Source organism: Alligator sinensis, unplaced genomic scaffold (assembly GCF_000455745.1).
Source record: "Alligator sinensis unplaced genomic scaffold, ASM45574v1 scaffold563_1, whole genome shotgun sequence".
Classification (NCBI taxonomy): domain Eukaryota; kingdom Metazoa; phylum Chordata; order Crocodylia; family Alligatoridae; genus Alligator; species Alligator sinensis.
The window spans coordinates 36787-55671 of NW_005842524.1; the positions used below are offsets into that span (position 1 = coordinate 36787).

General features: G+C 40.7%; 1 protein-coding gene across 1 annotated transcript in view; it reads left to right on the top strand.

Annotated features, from left to right (window-relative positions):
* LOC102384459 overlaps window positions 1-18885 on the top strand; it is a 56237-nt gene that overhangs the window by 34129 nt on the left and 3223 nt on the right. The window contains exons 6-9 of the mRNA XM_025213350.1: window positions 6187-6360; window positions 7025-7114; window positions 13036-13210; window positions 15275-15388. Coding sequence (XP_025069135.1) covers window positions 6187-6360; window positions 7025-7114; window positions 13036-13210; window positions 15275-15388 — 553 coding nt within the window. The remainder of the gene's footprint in view (window positions 1-6186; window positions 6361-7024; window positions 7115-13035; window positions 13211-15274; window positions 15389-18885) is intronic.

The window sequence follows — 18885 nt, forward strand, 5'->3', positions numbered from 1 at the left end:
TGGCTTGGCAGGGTTCAAGATGATACGCACTGGTTCAGCACTCAGCATGTGCCCCACTTCATTTGCATGGGTGGACCACAGCTGTGGAGGTACTCGTGCCAACAGTTCCTCTTGCAAGTAGGAAGTGTCAGGTTCAGAGTACTCCTGGGTTAGCAAAGCCACAAGCTCAGTTTCCCTATGTTCTGGTACCTCAAGGTAAACACCATCTGGGCTACAATAAATCACGCATCCCAGTTTACACAACAAATCCTTACCAAGAAGGTTGACAGGTGCACAGGGGCTAAGAAGAAAGGCATGATTTTCAGACAAAGGGCCAATAGAGATGGAGACAGGTTCAGAGACGGGATGTGGGATAGGTTGTCCGCCTATACCGACAGCATTTATAGTTTCAGGAGAATAAGGTAGAAAAGGAAACTCAGCAGCCTTTAGCGTGGAGCGGGATGCTCCGGTGTCGACAAGACAGGAGACAGGTTTACCAGAAATAAGGCATTCAACAAACGGACCAGATTGGTCAGTAGCAAGCAAAGGAGCGATGATGTCACTGTCCCTCAGGCTGTCCTATTCAACACTGGGAAAATTGACAGGAAGTGGAGGTGGGGGCAGGGACTGGGGTCTGGGTCCTTGGCCGGGGCGCTTGGGGCATTCTGATTTCCAATGTCCTTCTTGCTTGCAATAATGACATTGGTTCCCATAGCCTGGGTTTTGTGGGCTCAAGGATCTATCTCTTCCCCTGAATCTACCCGGGCCTCCCCTTCCCCGTCCTCGTCCCCTTCCTCTACCTGGACCCTGCAACTGAGAAATCTGTAAGGCCATTAACTTAAACTCGGCATTGTCTTTAGACCGTTCCAATTTGTTATGAAAATGGTTAGCCGCAGCAAGGACTTCAGTCAAATCTTTAGTTTCCCAGCCAATAATTACTGTTTGAATTTTCTCAGCAATTTTAGGGTTAAGTCCCTGGATGAATGCTGCCACTATTGCTTGTTTAGCATTTCCGACTGGGTTATCCATTCCTGAGTATCGTTCAAATGCCTGTTTGAGGCGTTCCAAATAGTCACTGGGGTGTTCATTTTTGTTTTGTTTACAGGTATTTATTTTGGTCCAGTCTGCCTTTTTTGGGCAAATTGTGAGAACTGCCTGAACCAAAGCATTTCTCTTGTCAATAAAGTCTTGGCCAATCCCTGGGTTTTGATCTGGCCAAGTACAGGCAGCATACAGACGTAGCATAGTTTCCTTGGGCAAAATCGATCGCATGAGCTGATTAATGTCAGCCCATGTTGGATTATAACAATTTATAACAGTCTGCAATTCTTCCTGAAATTTTTCTGGGTCTTCCCTGATTTTGGGGAATTTTTGAGTTAAATTGTAGAGATCACCTGGAGTCCAGGGTGCATGCACGGTTACTATATTTTGTCCATCGGTGCCAATGCCTGGCATTTGTCTTAGGGGGTAAACTTGTGCAGCTCGGGATCTAAGATTGATGGGAGATCTTTCCATGCCTATTCCCATTCTTCTAAATACACCTGTGGTGGGTTGTGACCCAGGAGTAAATTGCCACACTGGTGATGATTGAGTGGCAGATATGGTGGATGAGTCCAGACTATTAAGCTCCGTGGATGGATTTACTGAAGGAGCTTCAGCTAATGAGTTACTAGCCTGGGCTGCAGCCTGATGTTGAACCGGTTGTTGCTGATGTGGGAGTCCCAGGAGAGCAGGGTTCGAACAAAGGTCAAGGATATCCTCTGCTGGCTCCGGTGGTGGGGGCGCCCCGGGCAATGCTGGATACATCGGAGCGGTGGCCGGCGTGTAATTTGGGGGAGCAGCCAATTTCTCCCGAACAGCTTGTAACTGCTGTTTTAATTTTTCTTGAGAGTCTTTTAGGCTCCTAGTTTGAGATTCTGTCCGCCTTTTGGACATTTCATCATACCAATAAAAGAACGCGTCCCACTGGTTTTGTGGTGTTTTGGATCCACGGGACTCTAAAGCCCCTCTTAAGTGCACTATTTTATCCTGATCAAATGTTCCTTCTTGTGGAAAATGCTTCACAGGATCATCCCTAGTATACCAGTTCCACTTATCCAGGTACTTGCAAGCCTCGGGAGAATAGTGTGTGTACATAAAGTACGCCGGAGTCCCCTTAGGGGGGACGGGAACTTGTTTAGACTGACTCGTTCCCATTTTCAGTCACACAGGGAGACGTAGGAGAGGCTTATTTAGGATGTCCGGGCCGCTCAGTGCCTTGCCCCGCAGTTTTTCACTGCCCAGACAAAAGGCTTCTGACCCGACACCGGCTCATAAAATGGAAATGGGAATGGGAAACACAAGAGGAATCCTTTCACTCCTGCTCTCGGCAGAAGCTACTGGGACAAGGGGTTTGGAAAAGACAAAATCACTCAGACGCCCTGTCCACTGGGTCACGAGGTTTCAGCTGGGCCCCCTTGCTTTCGACGCTACCTTTTTTAGGCAGAATCGGGGCGGCTAGACCCAGCCTTAGTCCCAGACCTGGTCAGTGGCTCATTTTTCTAAATGCACACACACACATTTATTCAATCACTGGGAAGCCCTGTCCACTGGGTCACGAGGTTCCAGTTGGGCCCCCTTGCTTTCAAAACTGCCCTGTCAGGCAGAATTGGGGCGGCTGAACCCAACCGTAGTCTCAGACCTGGTCAGTGGCTCATATTTCTAAATACACACACATGCACATTCATTCAGTCAGCCAGACCTCCTCCCCCACACCGCCTTAGTTAATTAACGACAAGCCCGATGTGCTGTAGGATGAAGGTGCTTCATACAGTTTCTCCCTAAATAAAACGTACGTTACCAGACACAAAATGGGATCCTTTACCAGACAGAAAATTTTAGCCGGCAGTAAGGTTCAGACTGACCTGTTTTAACAAGGTTCAGATCCAGTTACCACGGCCAAGTTGGGAGCCTACAGGCAGTCCTCCGAAACCCCAATAGAGATTTTGAATTAGGTCTCTTACCTCTCAATTTTGGCGCCTCGGGGTTCGGGGGGGGCAGTCTGCGGTCCTCCTTCCTCAGCCTGTGTTCTGGATCTGAGTCACGGCACCAGGAATTGTTGTGGAAACATACGCAGCGTACTTTTGGGTCAGGTCAGCAGAAGCTTTTATTCAAAAGAAACTACAGCTGTAGGGGGGATTCCAAAGTGACATGGATTTCCCAAGCACTTGGAAGGGGTCCCCCCCAAGAGCAAAATCAGGAGGCTTATATACTTTTTAACAGTTGCTTACAACTCATGTGATCATATAGTGAAATTAGCATGAAAAGCGGCTATAATATTACTTCATTATTTCTTTGCTGTAATCAGGATGGGAACTAATGGGGGAGGCGAGGTTAGTTCACAAACCTCCTTCTTGCACCTGGAAATCAGATTTGTACATACTTTTTTGCTATCTTCAAGGCCGCGGTGAGCGAAGCAGTTGCAGAGGAGTTACAAAGAACAAACACTTTCTCTTATCTGTTCTACTATACAGAGCCAGCAATTCTCCACAAAGCGGTTATGTCATCTTATAACTAAAATAATCAAAGTTTAAGGCAGATATTTTTTCTGATTCCACAGGGCACTTGAACTAAGGTTCATTGAATAAGCTTTTGTTCAATGTTGCCCTGTTGCCATTTTGAAGCAAGGGATGCTGATACATGAGTCACTACAGAACTTTAATTAAAGCGACTCTTGGAGCCGCTCTTATTAAAGCACCACCCTTCACAAGCTTCAGAGCACATGTAAAAATTCCCTATATGTCTGAGGAGTCTTAGTGAAGACACTGGGGCACAGGTTCAGCATTAAACATCTATTTCTGTGTTTGCTGGATTGTGGCTCACCACCTTGGAGGACTGAGTAGATAGCAATATATCTGAATACTATTTGAATATCGTTGTCTTTTGGGTAGCACATCCATCCACAGGATAGTGGGCATATGTGCAAATCTATTTGGCTGGTAAGATACAATGTGGAGCTTTATACTTTGTGATTACTTGTCCACCATTGGCTGAATCAACAAGGAAAGACGTAAAAGGAAACAGCAATACATCTTCCATGGTAACAAATGGGGGAGGCCACAAAGGATGAGTCTGGAACCAGATCAGGATCTGAACTTTCACAGCACTTCGAAATGTGTTTCTACTACTCCAGTCTTTTGAGGCTCTATTGAGGCCTCTAATTACATGCCCCAAATGTATTGGTGACATCACAAGAAACTTGAAACACTGTGACTCACTTGCCTGAGGTAGTAGTGAGTGTTAAGGGTACAGAGAAACTAGCTATAACACAAGATTTCTGTCATCTTGGGAAACCTGCCAAATTGATCAGGTTAGAGAGGCCTGGATTCATCTATCTTAGAGACTTTCTCTACAAGGCACCTTCTGTGTAAAATGAAATCTATCTGATGACATTTTATTCTAGAAAGTGCCATCTATCCAAAGTAAATGAAACATTTCTTTGTAATCTATTTGGTTCATCTCCAGGACATGAAAGTACACCTTGTAAATGGCAATATTACTGAAAACATCTTATTGTGTCGGAACTTTTACATTCACTCTTGCGTGTTTCTGATGTGAATGCCACTGAGTCCAACTTCTTGAAAATTATGAGACCTCTGTTTTCCATTTAGAACATGTTATTATCAGCAGTCTTTTTTATGTCTTTTTTAGAAAAAAAGCATAAAGGAAAATGCAAATGAAACTGAGAAGTGTGCATTGCCGTGGAGTTTGCTAGATTTGTTTTAAGAAGGAATACAATAGAAAACACTCTTACAGGCTTTTGATACTGGAATTAATTTGACTAAATCCATAGACAATGTAGTCATACAGTGGAATGATCAGCTGAAATTCCGAGTTTCAAGGAATTCTTAGTTTCCATCTGTTTGAGCTGGAATAACTGCTATACCCTTATATATTATTAATATTAAACCAAAGAGGGGAAAAACAATTTAAACTAAAGTTGGAATATCAGCTTGTTCTCATCAAGCAAATGTCATGGAGTACATAGGGTACAAAATAGTTCTGCCTCACCCATACGGTTTGTCTTTTGCTTCCTTTGTCTTCTGTTATCTGAATCATAGACTGTGAGCTCTCTTGGGTAGGAACTACTTGTGTGTTATTTGGGGGTGTAGCCACTGTTTAAATGGGGCACCAATTTTGGCTGTTTAGGTATTATTTCAGTAGAAGGTAATAAAATAATATACAACAAGGAATGAAAAACTTTTAAATTTTTTTTGGATCATTATTCATCTGTGCTATGGCTATGCATTTTTTAGTGAATGAGCTATCACTTGTGGCTATTCAGTACTGCCTTAACAGTAATATGGCCTGAGAGGGAGACAGCCTTTGCCTGAAGGGGCAAAATCTTGCCTTTCCTCCCCCAATCCTCCCACCCCCCAAATATCTCAGCATACTGTGGTGCTCACATTTCCATCATCCATTCGAAAGGTACAATATGATCCTCTAATGTCTCTGTTCAGCTTGGGATGTAGGAAGGGGATGCAAAACATGGTTACTATATTGGGGCAATAAACACCCTCAACGATGTAAAGAAAAATAAGTCCTTTTGTTTCCCCAAATGCAGAGACTGTGACTGTGTTTAATTCTTGAGTGGCAGGTTCAAAAGTAAGTGAAAGCTCTAGGTTCTTAAATGTGACTAGAGTTCATGCCAATTCATTCTATTATGAATGAATTCTAGCTGCAGATCTGAGTTCTTCAGAGATTAGTGCAAGTTTAAATAGATTGTTTCCAGGCCTAATATCTCAGAATGAAATTAAGTGAACTTTCTATTTGTTTTCCCATTCAGAAAGCTTCTGTTGAATTTTAGATTTAAAGATAAAAAACTAATGCAGGAAAGGAGAGACTGAGATACACGAGGCAAAGAATTGTGCCTTAAAACACAAAGTGCTGGTTACAACTGTGAAAATGGGGTAAGGATCATCCTTGCATAGCATGTTTATGCTCATATGTAGTATTTAAAATGTTGAGAAACATTTTCTATCATGTGCTTTAAAGCAGAACTCTTCTGGTATGCATCTGTCAAGAAGATAAAGTGGATCCCACACTCTATATGGCAAATGGGTAACATCTGTATTTCTTGAGAGATTTCCTAGATCAATAATAGACTTCTTCATTCTTTAATATAAACCCATCCCTGTTTCTTTTTTTTCCTTTCTGAATTCATCACAGGGGACTTCTTATCTGCTGGAGTGTTTTCATAAATTGAATATGTCCACAGCAATAGAGCTCCAAGAAATGAAAGGCAAAATAACATGGCTGCAAAACTACATGCTTAATTTCACAGGCCAGCTCCTCAGTGTGGAGGAAAGAAATGACGCTCTGATGCATCCATTAAACTCACAGGTCTGTATTTTTCTGCCTGAACTATTTGACACCCATTTTTACAAAACAATGTTCAACATCATTTATTTTTTACTTCAGAGGTTATTAAAATGGGGTAAGAATTAAAGAATTAAAATGCCACATGGAGACCACATTATTCACTTTTAAAAATCAAAATCACCAGTTACCTGATCTCCTGGCCTTGCCCTGTTCTGTGCCACTTTTACAGCAAGCTGACTTTTGCTAACCCACACTTACAATGAAAATTTCAGAATTAGTAGCCAAAGGTCTTTGGAATCCCCACTGACTTCACTGGGGCCAAGATTTCACATATGCAATTTAAGTACAATTCTAATGACGTCAAATAACTGCTTAACTTTAATGGGGCCAAGATTTCTTTGAATCACTTTTATTCAGAAATCCATTTTCAAGGGAGAAGCAAATTCAAAATGTGACTCTGCAAGTTAAATATGGCTACCCAGCAGAAATGCGTATTGTATACTACTACTATTATGGTATTTCTAACAATGTGAAATGGCAGATCCTTGGGAGAACCCAGCAGAGCAAGGTCATATAAATATCCTCCTTCCGTTTAAGTGGGAATGCTTGGCCCCGTCAAATTTTTTTCCTATCTTGTAGTTTTACAGAAATGGCTTAGCATCATTTTTCTTTTTAACTCTTGCAGAACCCTTTTGAGTCTAAGATGAATGCCATGGAAAAGCAATTCAACAATGCCACAGAGGCTCTGAGCAACCTTCAAAACCGCCTTGAGGAGGTTAGCTTGCTAACTTATCTGAAATAAAATACAATGTGCAATAGACATTGACTCTTTCTGCCCAGTGTCTTATTTGTAACAGTCCTTTTTAGGGTGTGGAACAGGGATACACATGAATGTATCAAACCAATAATTGCCGTCAAGTACTTGATTGCACAAACTACTGTAAAAAATACATCAAGGCAAAGGCAACTATATATCTTGGTTAGGAAGCTACTGGAAGTATTGGCTTCTATATAGGATGTATAAAAATGCAGAAGATAGCAAAGTACTTAAAGAAATACAGAACTCTCTAAGAGCCAAGGTTCAGCTCCCCACAAGAAAATCAGATACTAACATGTTCAACACTTCTACCTTCATCAGCTACAGCCAGGACAAGTAATCTCCTGCTCTGTACTGCTACACACTCTAACCCTACTAACAGTGGATCAACGAGTTTCCAAGAAGTCCTTTAACTTTACTAGATTTTCCTTTCTAGGACTTGTAATTTTTTCTAGGGAAAATCATAGAATCACAGGCAACTGTTGGGTGGGGAGCACAGGGGAACACATGCCCCCCTCCCCCCCCGAAATTGGCCCCCAACTTGGTACTGCTCAGGACGGAGCAGGTTTTTTGCCATGTGGGCCAGCAGCGTGTTGGGGGGGCGGGGAGGGCACTAAGTCATGGCACAGAAGTATAGGAGTGGATTTGGGGCTTTTGGCCTGCCCCTGGGCCCGCCCATAAATTGTGCCCCCCCCCAGACTCAAGTGGCACTAGTCACCCCTGCGTAGAATCATAGAGTTGGAAGCAGGTTTGCCAACTGTCCATAAATTTACAAGCAGTCAGTAAAAATTTAGGTTAAAAATGCCTGTCCATAACGTCCATAAATACATTTAAACTGTCCAGAAAAACAGTCAAGCTCAAGTTGCTTTGTGAAACTCCCGCTTGGAAAGAAGCTGCCCCTTAGAGCTTGATGGAAGGAGAGCTAGAGCACAGCAGTGCCATCTGGTGTCCAAGCGGGACTGCAGCACCCTGAAGAAGCCTTCTCAAAGGGCCTTGTTAGACCTCTTTCCCCACCCTATCCCCCACCACCTCCCTCAGCCATGTGCAGCTGCTGATGCTTCCCATCCTATAATACTTCTGGGTTGCAGATATGCTTCTTTAACACGGGGTCTGTGCTCAGACACAGGCAGTGGAGCTGCTAGAGGTAAGGTTGGGTGTGGGCTGCAGGGTGCAGCTTTGTGGTCAAGACCAGCAGGGTATGGGGATTAATAGGGGACCCTGGAGGTAGAGGCAGCATGAGGTAAAACTATTGCTACCATCAAGCAGGTTTTTCAGCCCAAGATTCTTTTTTTGTTGCAAACTTTTTACCGACAACTGAACTTTTTGGCTTTTTCAGTATGCTTGGTGTTAAACCCCTACATCTGAACCTAGCTCTTCTAACTGGGGCCTTGCAGCAGAAGTGTTACTTTTACATTATGTAAAACAGATATCATCATTAAAGCATATGTCAGTAAAAAAAAAAGTTTGTCATTAAAATTTTGCAGATTGTCAATTTAAAAAAAAAACCTCTTGGGTTGGTAACCCTGGTTGGAAGGGACCTCAAGGATCAACTCATTCAACCCTCTGAAAAAATCCTGGATGCATGCTAGACAAATGCTTATCCAGCTGCTTGAATATTTTCAGTGAAGGCAATTCCACAACTTGCTTGGGCAGCTTGTTCTGTTGCCCTATTCAACTGATAGTAAGGAAGCACACACCCCCTTTCCAATTTAATCTAAATTTGCTTTGCTGAAGTTTAAACCCTTCGTTTTGTGTCCTGCCTTCAGTGGCAAGATAGAGCAGTTGTTCTCCCTTTTTTTTATGGCAGTCTTTCAAATATTTAAAGCCTGCTGTCATGTCTTCTTTTTCTCCAGTTTAAACATGCCTACTTTTTTCTTCCCTTCCTTTGTAGCTTGTACTGCAACTCCTTTATGAATTTTGTTACTCACCTCCAAGTGTACTAAGGCTTAAACTCAGCTCTATTTTCTTTGCCTATCTATACCATCATCTATGCAGATGCTTTGATGCATCCTTTGATGCTTTATCAAAAGGATAATGATAGGGGCATCAGGTGTGTTAGTCAAGGAGCAACAGAGCACTTTGCCCATACTGCACTAGAGCAATACTGGCTACAGGGTATACAGAGCTGTGTGTATATTTCTATGCATGTGTATCCCCCTGTCCCAGATAAATCATTGCCTGTTCATCCTGCATCAGTTCAGTGTCGTATGCCTATGTCATGTATAGCTCCATTCACAGCTGCATTTATATCCAAATTTCCTTCTCTTGATTCAACACTGAAAACACTGAGGAGCTGCAGTATATTGGCAAACAAGGCCCCATCCCAGGCAGAGTACAAGGGCTGCAATTTCAGCCTCAGCCCTTTCCAGCCTCAGTTTGGCACCTGAATTGTGCTTTTGTCCATCATGACATCAACAGAAGCATTTCACTGAATTGCTGCCTTGTTTTCAGTCACAGTCAGAGCTCAGTATCACTCTGCATTTTGCATAAGGCATCTTTGAACTTATCCCCAGCACAGTCTAACGAAAAGACTGGACTGGGCTGCGTAGAGAACAATACTACTTTCTTTTCCCAGGTTCAGGATCAGCACTATTTAGTTTCAAAGTTTTCACTGAAGTGATCATATTCTCTTTCGCTCAGTCAAAATCACAGTGTCCTCAGGTTCATTTAGTTTAATAATACTTGAAGCAAAGGGGTGTGTGTGTGTGTGTGTGTGTGTGTGTGTGTGTGTGTGTACCTGTTTGCTTCAGGTATATGTGTGTGTGTATACACACACACACACACAGAGCAAACAGTCAATTATCTAGGGTGAAATAATCTTCTCTGGTGGGGAAGCAGGACTGGTGTGGAAAATGTATGCTCTGGCAGTTTGTATCCTGGGATTTAACTTACATCTCTGAGTTCTCAGGTACAACTGAAGGGAGGGGACATGGTGCTGCTTTTTCAGGTGGACCAAAGGAGAAATTAAGTAGTCTTAGAACCAAATGTGAATTCAAATCAGTGAGATTATGCAAAAGGATGGTGCTTAGAAAGAATAGTGATTTATTATCTTTGGTAATATTTATATTTTTCTTTTCAATCTTAACGCGATTTATCATTGGTCCTACAATCAGGATATATGAATATTAATAGCAATACATTTATTGTTATATAGTAAAGGCCAAGTTCTGCCCTCAATTACCTATAGAACCTGATTGATTCGAAGGGATATAATTAGTAAGGTAAAAAATGTGGCCTTATCATTTCACATTTTCAGAATGCACAATTCATAGTACATAGATAAGGCTAAACCCTTATGGACACGATTAATAGGAAGTACTACGGTGTTTAACTGGGAAACGAGCACTGCTGCTTACTTTAGGAACAAGGCAGAGACGTACTCCTGGGTTAAGTGGAAGTTACTTGCTTCTACAACAATACCCCACAAGACACACACACTCCCGCCCTAAAAAAAAAGTCTTCAAAATCCCCAACCCCTACAATCATCAATCTGCAGATAGAAGTGGGGAAGATTCTGGAGCACAGGGCTAGCATCATTCATTCTTAAACCCTGTCAAAAAGTTGGCAGGTAAATGATGCCACCTTGAATGATATCTTTCTATAGGGCCTTGCTTAATACAGCCTGAGTCCCATTTGGTATCTGTAGAATCACACAATCCTGGAAAAAAAGTGCTGTAAGGGGCCTCAGGAGGGCAACCCCTTGCTCTCAAGGCAAGATCATACTAGGTGTGTCCAACCTGCTCTTAACCTGGTTCCAAAAATGGAAACTTCACAACTTCTGTAAGTAAACTGATCCATTATTTAAGCACCCTCAATTAGAAAGTTTTTCCTAAAGTCCAGCCTAAATTTCCCCTGCTGCAATGTATTACCATTACTTCTTGTTCTGTCCTCTGTGGCCACAGAGAATAGTCTATCACCATCTTCTTTATGCTCTCCCTTCTTGTATTTTAAGGCTGTTAAATTTTAAGACGGGTTGTCTGCATACCACTGGTGGTACCACAGATTGGGAAGACAGCCTCCTTTGCAGTTCAGCCAAATCCTAAACAAATATTGCTGAAACAAAAAACTGACTTCACCACTAGATGTCACCAGAATACTAACAATATCTCACAACTCAGCAACTGTAGCCCTTTTACCATTGAAATAAAATGTTCTCATAACATACAGATTCAATTCAAGAAAAGGAAAATGACTTTGTTTCGGTAATTTGCATGTAGAAGCACCAAATAAACCAACACTCTAACATGCTGTCTACAATAAAAGACTCAAGATCCTTGTTATATAAAGTTCAGCAATGAGTTGGAGCCTCATTGTTGTTTATAGTAAGTAGTTCCCTTTTTGGCAATCTGAATGAAGAGGTTAGTGATGGGCAGGGCCTGGTGACATATCTTCCCCAGTGGTTGGAATTGAAGAATAGGTTGGGATGCATAAGTGAATACTGAGTAAGCAAGTTTCCCAACCTCAGGAAAACTTTTGAGAAGTTGGGTATTTTTCCCATATAGAATTAAGACAAAATGTCACATCCTGGAAAATTGTTGCGAGCAAGCAAACCAAAGCTAGATTTAGTTTGGCTCACTTGGATCCTGATACTTTTATGTTCTTTTTTTGCTCGTTTTACTGGAATTGGTTTAAATTTCCAAATAAAAGTAATTTCAGAGAGTTTCAGAACTTTATTGAAATATTTTCAAAATAAGAAATTCATAATATCATAGGAATAGAAGGATGCCACTCAGCATCTAATTCTCTGTGATAGTAAGCAATCACATCATACTAATTACTTTAAGAAACTTATCAAGCTACATATTAAACTACTTAGTTTTTGTCCCATTCTTCCACAACCTCACTCCTTGTTAGAAATGGTCTTTTAGCTTCCAGAGTCAAATTATTCATTGATTATTCATGTCCCTTTGTTCTTGTGCCACCATTGTCCTTTAGCTTAAAAAGCAATTTTCTTTCCTTCATCTTTACACCTCTGAGCAATGATATCCCTTCCTGAGTCGTCTTTTTGCTAGGCTGAAGAAGCCAAATTTAGTCATCCCTCATAAAATGGGATGAAACTGCTGAAATTGATTCTTTCCTACAAGCAGTTTAGAGCAAATTGGCATTTCTTAATGAAAAATATGTTTAGCTGAGACCTTCCTGGGTAGCTGTAGTATAGCACTCCCTTTGGTTAGGCCACATGTGTTTTGTATTTGACATAAGCTGAGGAATTTAGGGTCCCACACTAGCAAAATAAAGAGGCCTTATCATAAATGAAAATTATGTTCAAACTTTTTGGGACTTTCAACCCAGCACCTTCCATGAGCACTTAAGTCACATGGTGGTATACTTAAAGCCCACATTTTTCAAAATAAAAACTGCTGTAACACTGGATTTCTATGCTCACTACCACGGAGATATTTATTTCCAAAGTGTTTGCAAAGAAATAGATTTTGGTTTAGTGTGCTCATCAGGCAGTTATGAGTGCAGTCAGTATGAGAGTGTACTGTATGCCTACAGCCTAATTAATGGCACCCACTATTGGATTCACCTCACCAGGGCTGGAATTGCACAGGGAAGTAGGAATGAGTGCTAGTAGTACCAGGTGGAGCCCCAATACCCATCCATCAGTGGTAACATCGAAGCCCCTCTCTAGGGTTTGGAAGAGGTTACAATTCTTCTGAATGAATGTGGGAAGTGTACTTGAGGAGCTATAAGGAGTAGTCTTGCACAAATACATTATTCACTCATGAGACAGAAAATATTTTTTCCCTTTATAAAGGAATAATATAGTTATGCATAAAAAATGTATTGCTTTGCATTATGTGGTGCATTGGCACTGATTAAAATCTCACTGATGTAACATATAGCATATCTATTAATGGCTCTTTATTTGACAGGGACTGGACACAGTGTTTTTACAGATCTCTCAGCTTAAAGATGATTTCTTCTTTATTGAGAGCTTCTTGAATCACACAGATATGAAAAGCTCAAAGTCCTATATGTCTGCATCTAAACTCTCAAAGGAAACAGAAGATACACCTGCAACAATCCCTCCAAATCCCCAGGCTGATGGTGGGTCAGATATTTTAGTCCAGATTAAGATTTAAATTTATCTTTTCAAATTTAGCCCTCAAGCGAATATGAATGATCAAGTGAATTTGCAGAAATTGGATTGGATTGAGGTGTACTTGTAAGTACATCCCTTAAATAGAACAATTCACTCTACTAAAAGAAAGGATGCATCTCAGTGGTACTGAGAACTGAAAATCCCCAGCTGACTTGGAGAATGGGAGTTAGCTCTTGGGATTTGGCACTGCGATTGCACAGTTCATTTTACTTTTCATTTCCCTGCCTGGTGCAGCTTCTGCCCAAACAATACTTGCAAGTTTTCAAGAAGCTAGGAGCAGTGAAATAGCAGTCACTGATTTTAAAGTCTGTTATTTCTTCTTCCTGAAATGATAATAGTAAAAGGAAAGCCCATTTGAAATTCATCTAATCAAATATTATCACTTCTGGTCAATGCAAGTCCTTACAGATCATACCAGTGTAATTTTGCTATTCTATTCATGGGGGAAAACTTCCTCTCCAGTCTCTGATGGCAATTGCTTTATGACATGAAGCATGGTATTAAACTATCTGTACCATTATTTTAACTTCCATACTTACTATTATTTTGGTGTTTTGCATTTTAAAAGTGTTTTACAGTATTTGCATGAATAACGCCAACCATTATATTTACTGTATGAAAATATGTTTCCTGTTATTGGCTGAAGCTTTATTTCCTTTTATATTCATTAAATCACTCCTTGGTATTTTTTTATTTTGCAAAAATAAAAATAAATGGCTGATCAGTTTTCACTGCACCCTTTATAAATCTGAATACCTCAATTAAGTCATTGCTATATCTTTCCTTTTCCAGAATAAGTAATCTTTCTTTTGTAGTCTCTTCTATATCAGCCTCAGTAATCATTTTTATCGTCTTCATTTTGGCATTTGGCATCTACAACTTTTTTAACCAGTCATTAGTATCACATACTTTCTATTTATCAACATACTGGGATTTTTTTTCACTGTCCTATGGAACAACCAAGATGAACTTTGAGCTAATGTGAAGACTTTTGACAGCTAGAGATACAGTCCAGGTAGAGGTCTCTGTTGATTGGTTCTTCAGTCCACTGTTGATGCCTGACTTCCAGAAGCTACTTGGTGGCTATTTAAGCATTTTCTAAGTAGGAAAAATACAGAATATTTTATTGAGTTAACAATAACCCAGGAAAAGACTTTTTGAAAGATGCCTAATATCTCTTTTGCAGGAATTCTTTTATTTTGTTTCAACATAAATGAATGCTCAGAATAAATAAGACCTTGTCTCATTTCAGCATTGCAGCTGGTTTTACAGGAAGATATCTTACATTACACCCTATTTCAAATACACTTGAACATATCGAGCAAAGAAGTGACACTAATGCTCACATGTCATTCAATAGGAACTATGTTTAACATTTTAATTAGTATGCCAGTCACATCTAAACTGCCAATTTTTACGTCAATTTGTACGACATTGTTATTAATTAAAGGCAGTTCCTCAGATGGCTTAATCTGAATGGCGCTGGGCACATCTACACGTGCACATTTACTGAGCAGTAACCAAAATTACTGTGCAGCATAGGCCCGCATCTTCATGTGCATTCCTGTACTGTGCAGTAAATATAGTGACTTATGCCGACTCTAATGTAAATTTGATACCTGCATCCTGCAGTGTTAATGAGCTTTAACACCTGGACGAGTAAGATACTGGCCTATTCCTGCTTACTGTGCAGTAATTTACTGAGCAGTAAATTTAAGCCGGCATAAATGCACGTGTAGACATGCCCACTGATTTGCATTATCTGAGGATCTGCCCCTACTCGGTTTAAAAGCTCATTTTGCCCACACAATCACTGCAGTGAATCACTGCAGAAAACAAAGAGAAGTTGATGCCATTGTACATTGGAAGCAGGCATCATGCAACCTAAGAATCAGTTTATTTAAAATAAATTATGCAATATTTGTCTTTCTGTCTTTGGTAGTATAAGTAATGTAATCTTCACATGGTTTCTCATGTAATGAAAGGATCCACTATAATGTTCCCTATAGCACTACTGAAGAATCCAACAGCCCAAATCCTTCTAGACCATAAGACAGAAGCAATGGGGCCAGAGACAATACAGAAGCCCAAAATAAACATTCCATTTATAAAGAAACTTACAGGTGAGATTGTTGGTGTCAGAACGTATTATCTGCAATTGAGCAGAATGAACAAATGCTGTGAGATTTGTATAGGTTCAGTTTTAAACAATATTCACTAGGGATAAAATTCAGTCCTGGACAGAGGGACTGCGGAAGGCTTCAAATGAGAACATCCTAATACAACATCAGATTTATGTGGATGTAACTTCTACTTTACACTGGTAAAAGTAAGGTCAAAATCAAATTCTAATCTTCTTCTTAGTTTTCATCAGACAGAATTATTCCCATGGCTCTAAATCTTTTATTTGTTCTTTTCTGGACATATTGTATTTATGGTAAATTATTTGTGAGTGACCAGATATCAACAGAGACATCAATATAAGTTCTGACCATTTATTTTGTTTTCTTCTTTGATTATTGTTGGGACTTTAGCAGTTATTTCCACTAAGCTGTTCACATTGACTCCCCAGTTTATTACTAGTACTGTTACTACTGCTCCTACTACTATTTTCTTGACTAGACATAGTTAATCTAGAACCCTCCAGTCATTATTTTGTACTTGAATATCATCTACACTCTTGGTGTGTAAATTCCTAGTTTATTTTAGTACTTTCTGGGCACATCTACAAGTTCATTAATTCACCTTTGCTACTGCACATTAAGTTTAGTACCTCTAATATGAGGTACCTCTAATACGAGGTACAATCACAGCGTCTCATGCAGACACACCTTCTGTTGTGCTTCATAATCACCTCTGGTCTTAAATTAGCTTAATAATGTTGTGTCACTGGTATATTTTACCTGTTTTATACCTTTCCCTAGGAAATGAATATAGTAAATAATCATCCTACCAAAGTGGTTAATGCAAAACTTCATGTGGAGAGGGACACAGGACAATTCTTTCTGACTCCTAAAGGACTGGTTGTTTTATGTCCATAAGCCAAATCATATACTCTGGTCTAAATATCCATCAGCAAAAAAACCTACTCCAGGAAAGGGAGAGGCTGCCTCTACAGATGCTTTGGGAAACAGCAGTATCTTGTAACCTTTATAAGTGACTTTCTATTTTGTACATGCTGATTAGAAAATTCTTTTTCTGTCTCAGGGTCAGAGAAATGGATAATAAGTGTACTTGCTGACTAGGAGCTCAGACTTGGCCCCTTTCCAGATACTCAGTACATTCTTTGTATAAATAGGGTCTTTGTAAATGTCCAAAAATGAGATTATCTATCTATCTATCTATCTATAGATCTCATTTTTGGACATTTACAAAGACCCTATTTATACAAAGAATGTACTGAGTATCTGGAAAGGGTATGCATATATATATATATGGAATTTATAATTCTATGGTGATGTATATGAGTCTGAAATGACTTGAGTTTATTGTGAACTAATTTATCTGTGTCACAAGGACAATGGAAAGTAGAAAGGATTATTTTCATCATGTTCACTTAAGGGCTATATCAATAAGCATCAACCAGTCTGGAGTTTCAGGCTACAGCTGGCTGAACAGCAGTTTTCCTCAATCCAACTGCATCCTAACCAGTGATATGCTGCTCAAGAGCAGCATTATGGTTATTTGTTAACTGCTAGAAAATCATTCAAATGCAACACAATTTAAGGATTATGGAATAATTGCCTGAGGCAACTCTTCAGCTGTTCCAAGCAGCCCTTGGCTTCAGCTGGAAGTATGGTCCATTTCTTCTCACTATTTGTACAACAGATCTCCCACCTTCACTCCCTTATAAAGTAAAAGGTTGAAGTTACGTGTTACACTTCAACCATACTAAATCTAGGGAATTGTTAAAGTTAGAAGTTAAAGTTAGAATGTGGTGTGAGCAGTCGCACATTAAGAGTTAATCCCATTTCTTGCCTGCACAGCTCTGACTTGTCACTGTGGCTAGGGACAGACATTCAAAAACCTGAGCCTGAATTGATTCAATCTTTGCACATTAGTCCAACCTGGCTAGGCTAAATCACTTTGTAACTGCACAGAAATCCCAGAAATGCCTGCAGTGGCTTGGGCTAGAAGCCAGGGAATGCTAGAGCAGTCCTCCCTTCCTTCCACAGGAGGTGAGGTAGGGTGTGGGCAGGATACTCTGATTAGCCCAGAAGGGAATAGGTAACAGTGTTTTTCACCCCCAACTTAGTGTTTATCACCCCATTAGGAAAACAACAGAGGGACATTACCAGCTACCTGTTGATTCTGCTTGTTGATTCTACCTGTTGATTCAGCACAGACCATAGCCAGCTTGTGGTCTGCAAGCTAATACACAGACACCTCCTCAGCAAGGCAGAGGGGAGGGGGGATTCCTGTTTAGCAGGGACTGGTGAGGCGGAGGGAAGGGAGCAGCCTGCAGTCTCTGTAGCTGCAGCCAGGGAGCAGAGGGGAGTGGCCAGCCCTGCTGGGGGGCAGAGAGCCCTGCCCAGCCAGCAGAGGATGCCAGGATGCTGGGGGAGTCTGATTTAATTTAAAACAGCAAGGGGTCTGGGACAGACATTACATAAACCGGTTTGAGCCAAATCAGTTAAGTCTGATACTACATTCAACCAGCTTTATCTCAAACTAGTTTCAGTCATATTCCAACTGGTTTATGGGCACTGAACTTCTGTTCTGTTACAGGTTTAAACAAGTTTCTGATCACTTAAACTGGTTTATGTGCAATATCTGTCCCTAGCCTGCAGGGCTGGTGACCAGGGGCATGGCTAAGAGCCAGGATACCTTGGCATTATCCCTCCTGTGCAGGGGGGAGGGAGGCTGGGAGCTGTACATCCTGGGATGCTTGGACTACTGTAAATTGCTCAATTTATCTTCATGGAGCAGACTGAAATTATTAATTAACACAAGAAAACCCTCACTTGAAGTGGCATAACTTTTGAGATGTTCAGAGTGCATTTAATGTACCATTCACTTAAGAATGATCGGGGAAGGTTCTAGACAGAAGCTCTTCAGTGAAGCTGAGTAGATAGAGGAGCTTTAAGGATAAATCTGTTTTCTATGTTCTAATAATTATCTTGCTCAGCATTATAAGAATGTGACTTTCTGTGAATATTTATCATTGTCACATGAAATGTGTTTAATCTTTCTGAAGGGCAGGGAAGAGCAGAAGCAGGGCCAATACTTCACTATGTTGGTTCATCCATTATTGCCATTTATGTAGTCAGGTCACAGTCATGGTGGCAGGATTGTATAGCTTCAGTTTTGGTCACTCCTGGACCTATGTGGAAGAACCAGCACTCAGACCTGCTACTTAGTCTTGGATTGAGGACTTGATCCTATTTTGGCAAAACTCACATTGACTGCAATGGGAATAGCCCATCAAATGAAGTATTTAAGGACCATAGGAAATTAGATCATCACTAAGGACATCCATTTCTAATATAATAAAGGGCTTTGTCTGCCTGTCTGTAATGTTCTTGGAGCACTCTGATTGGTTACTAAAACAACCAATCAGAGTGCTCCAAGAGTGTTCTGGACATGAGGTGGCAGTGGCGGAGATAGAGCGGACAGAGTG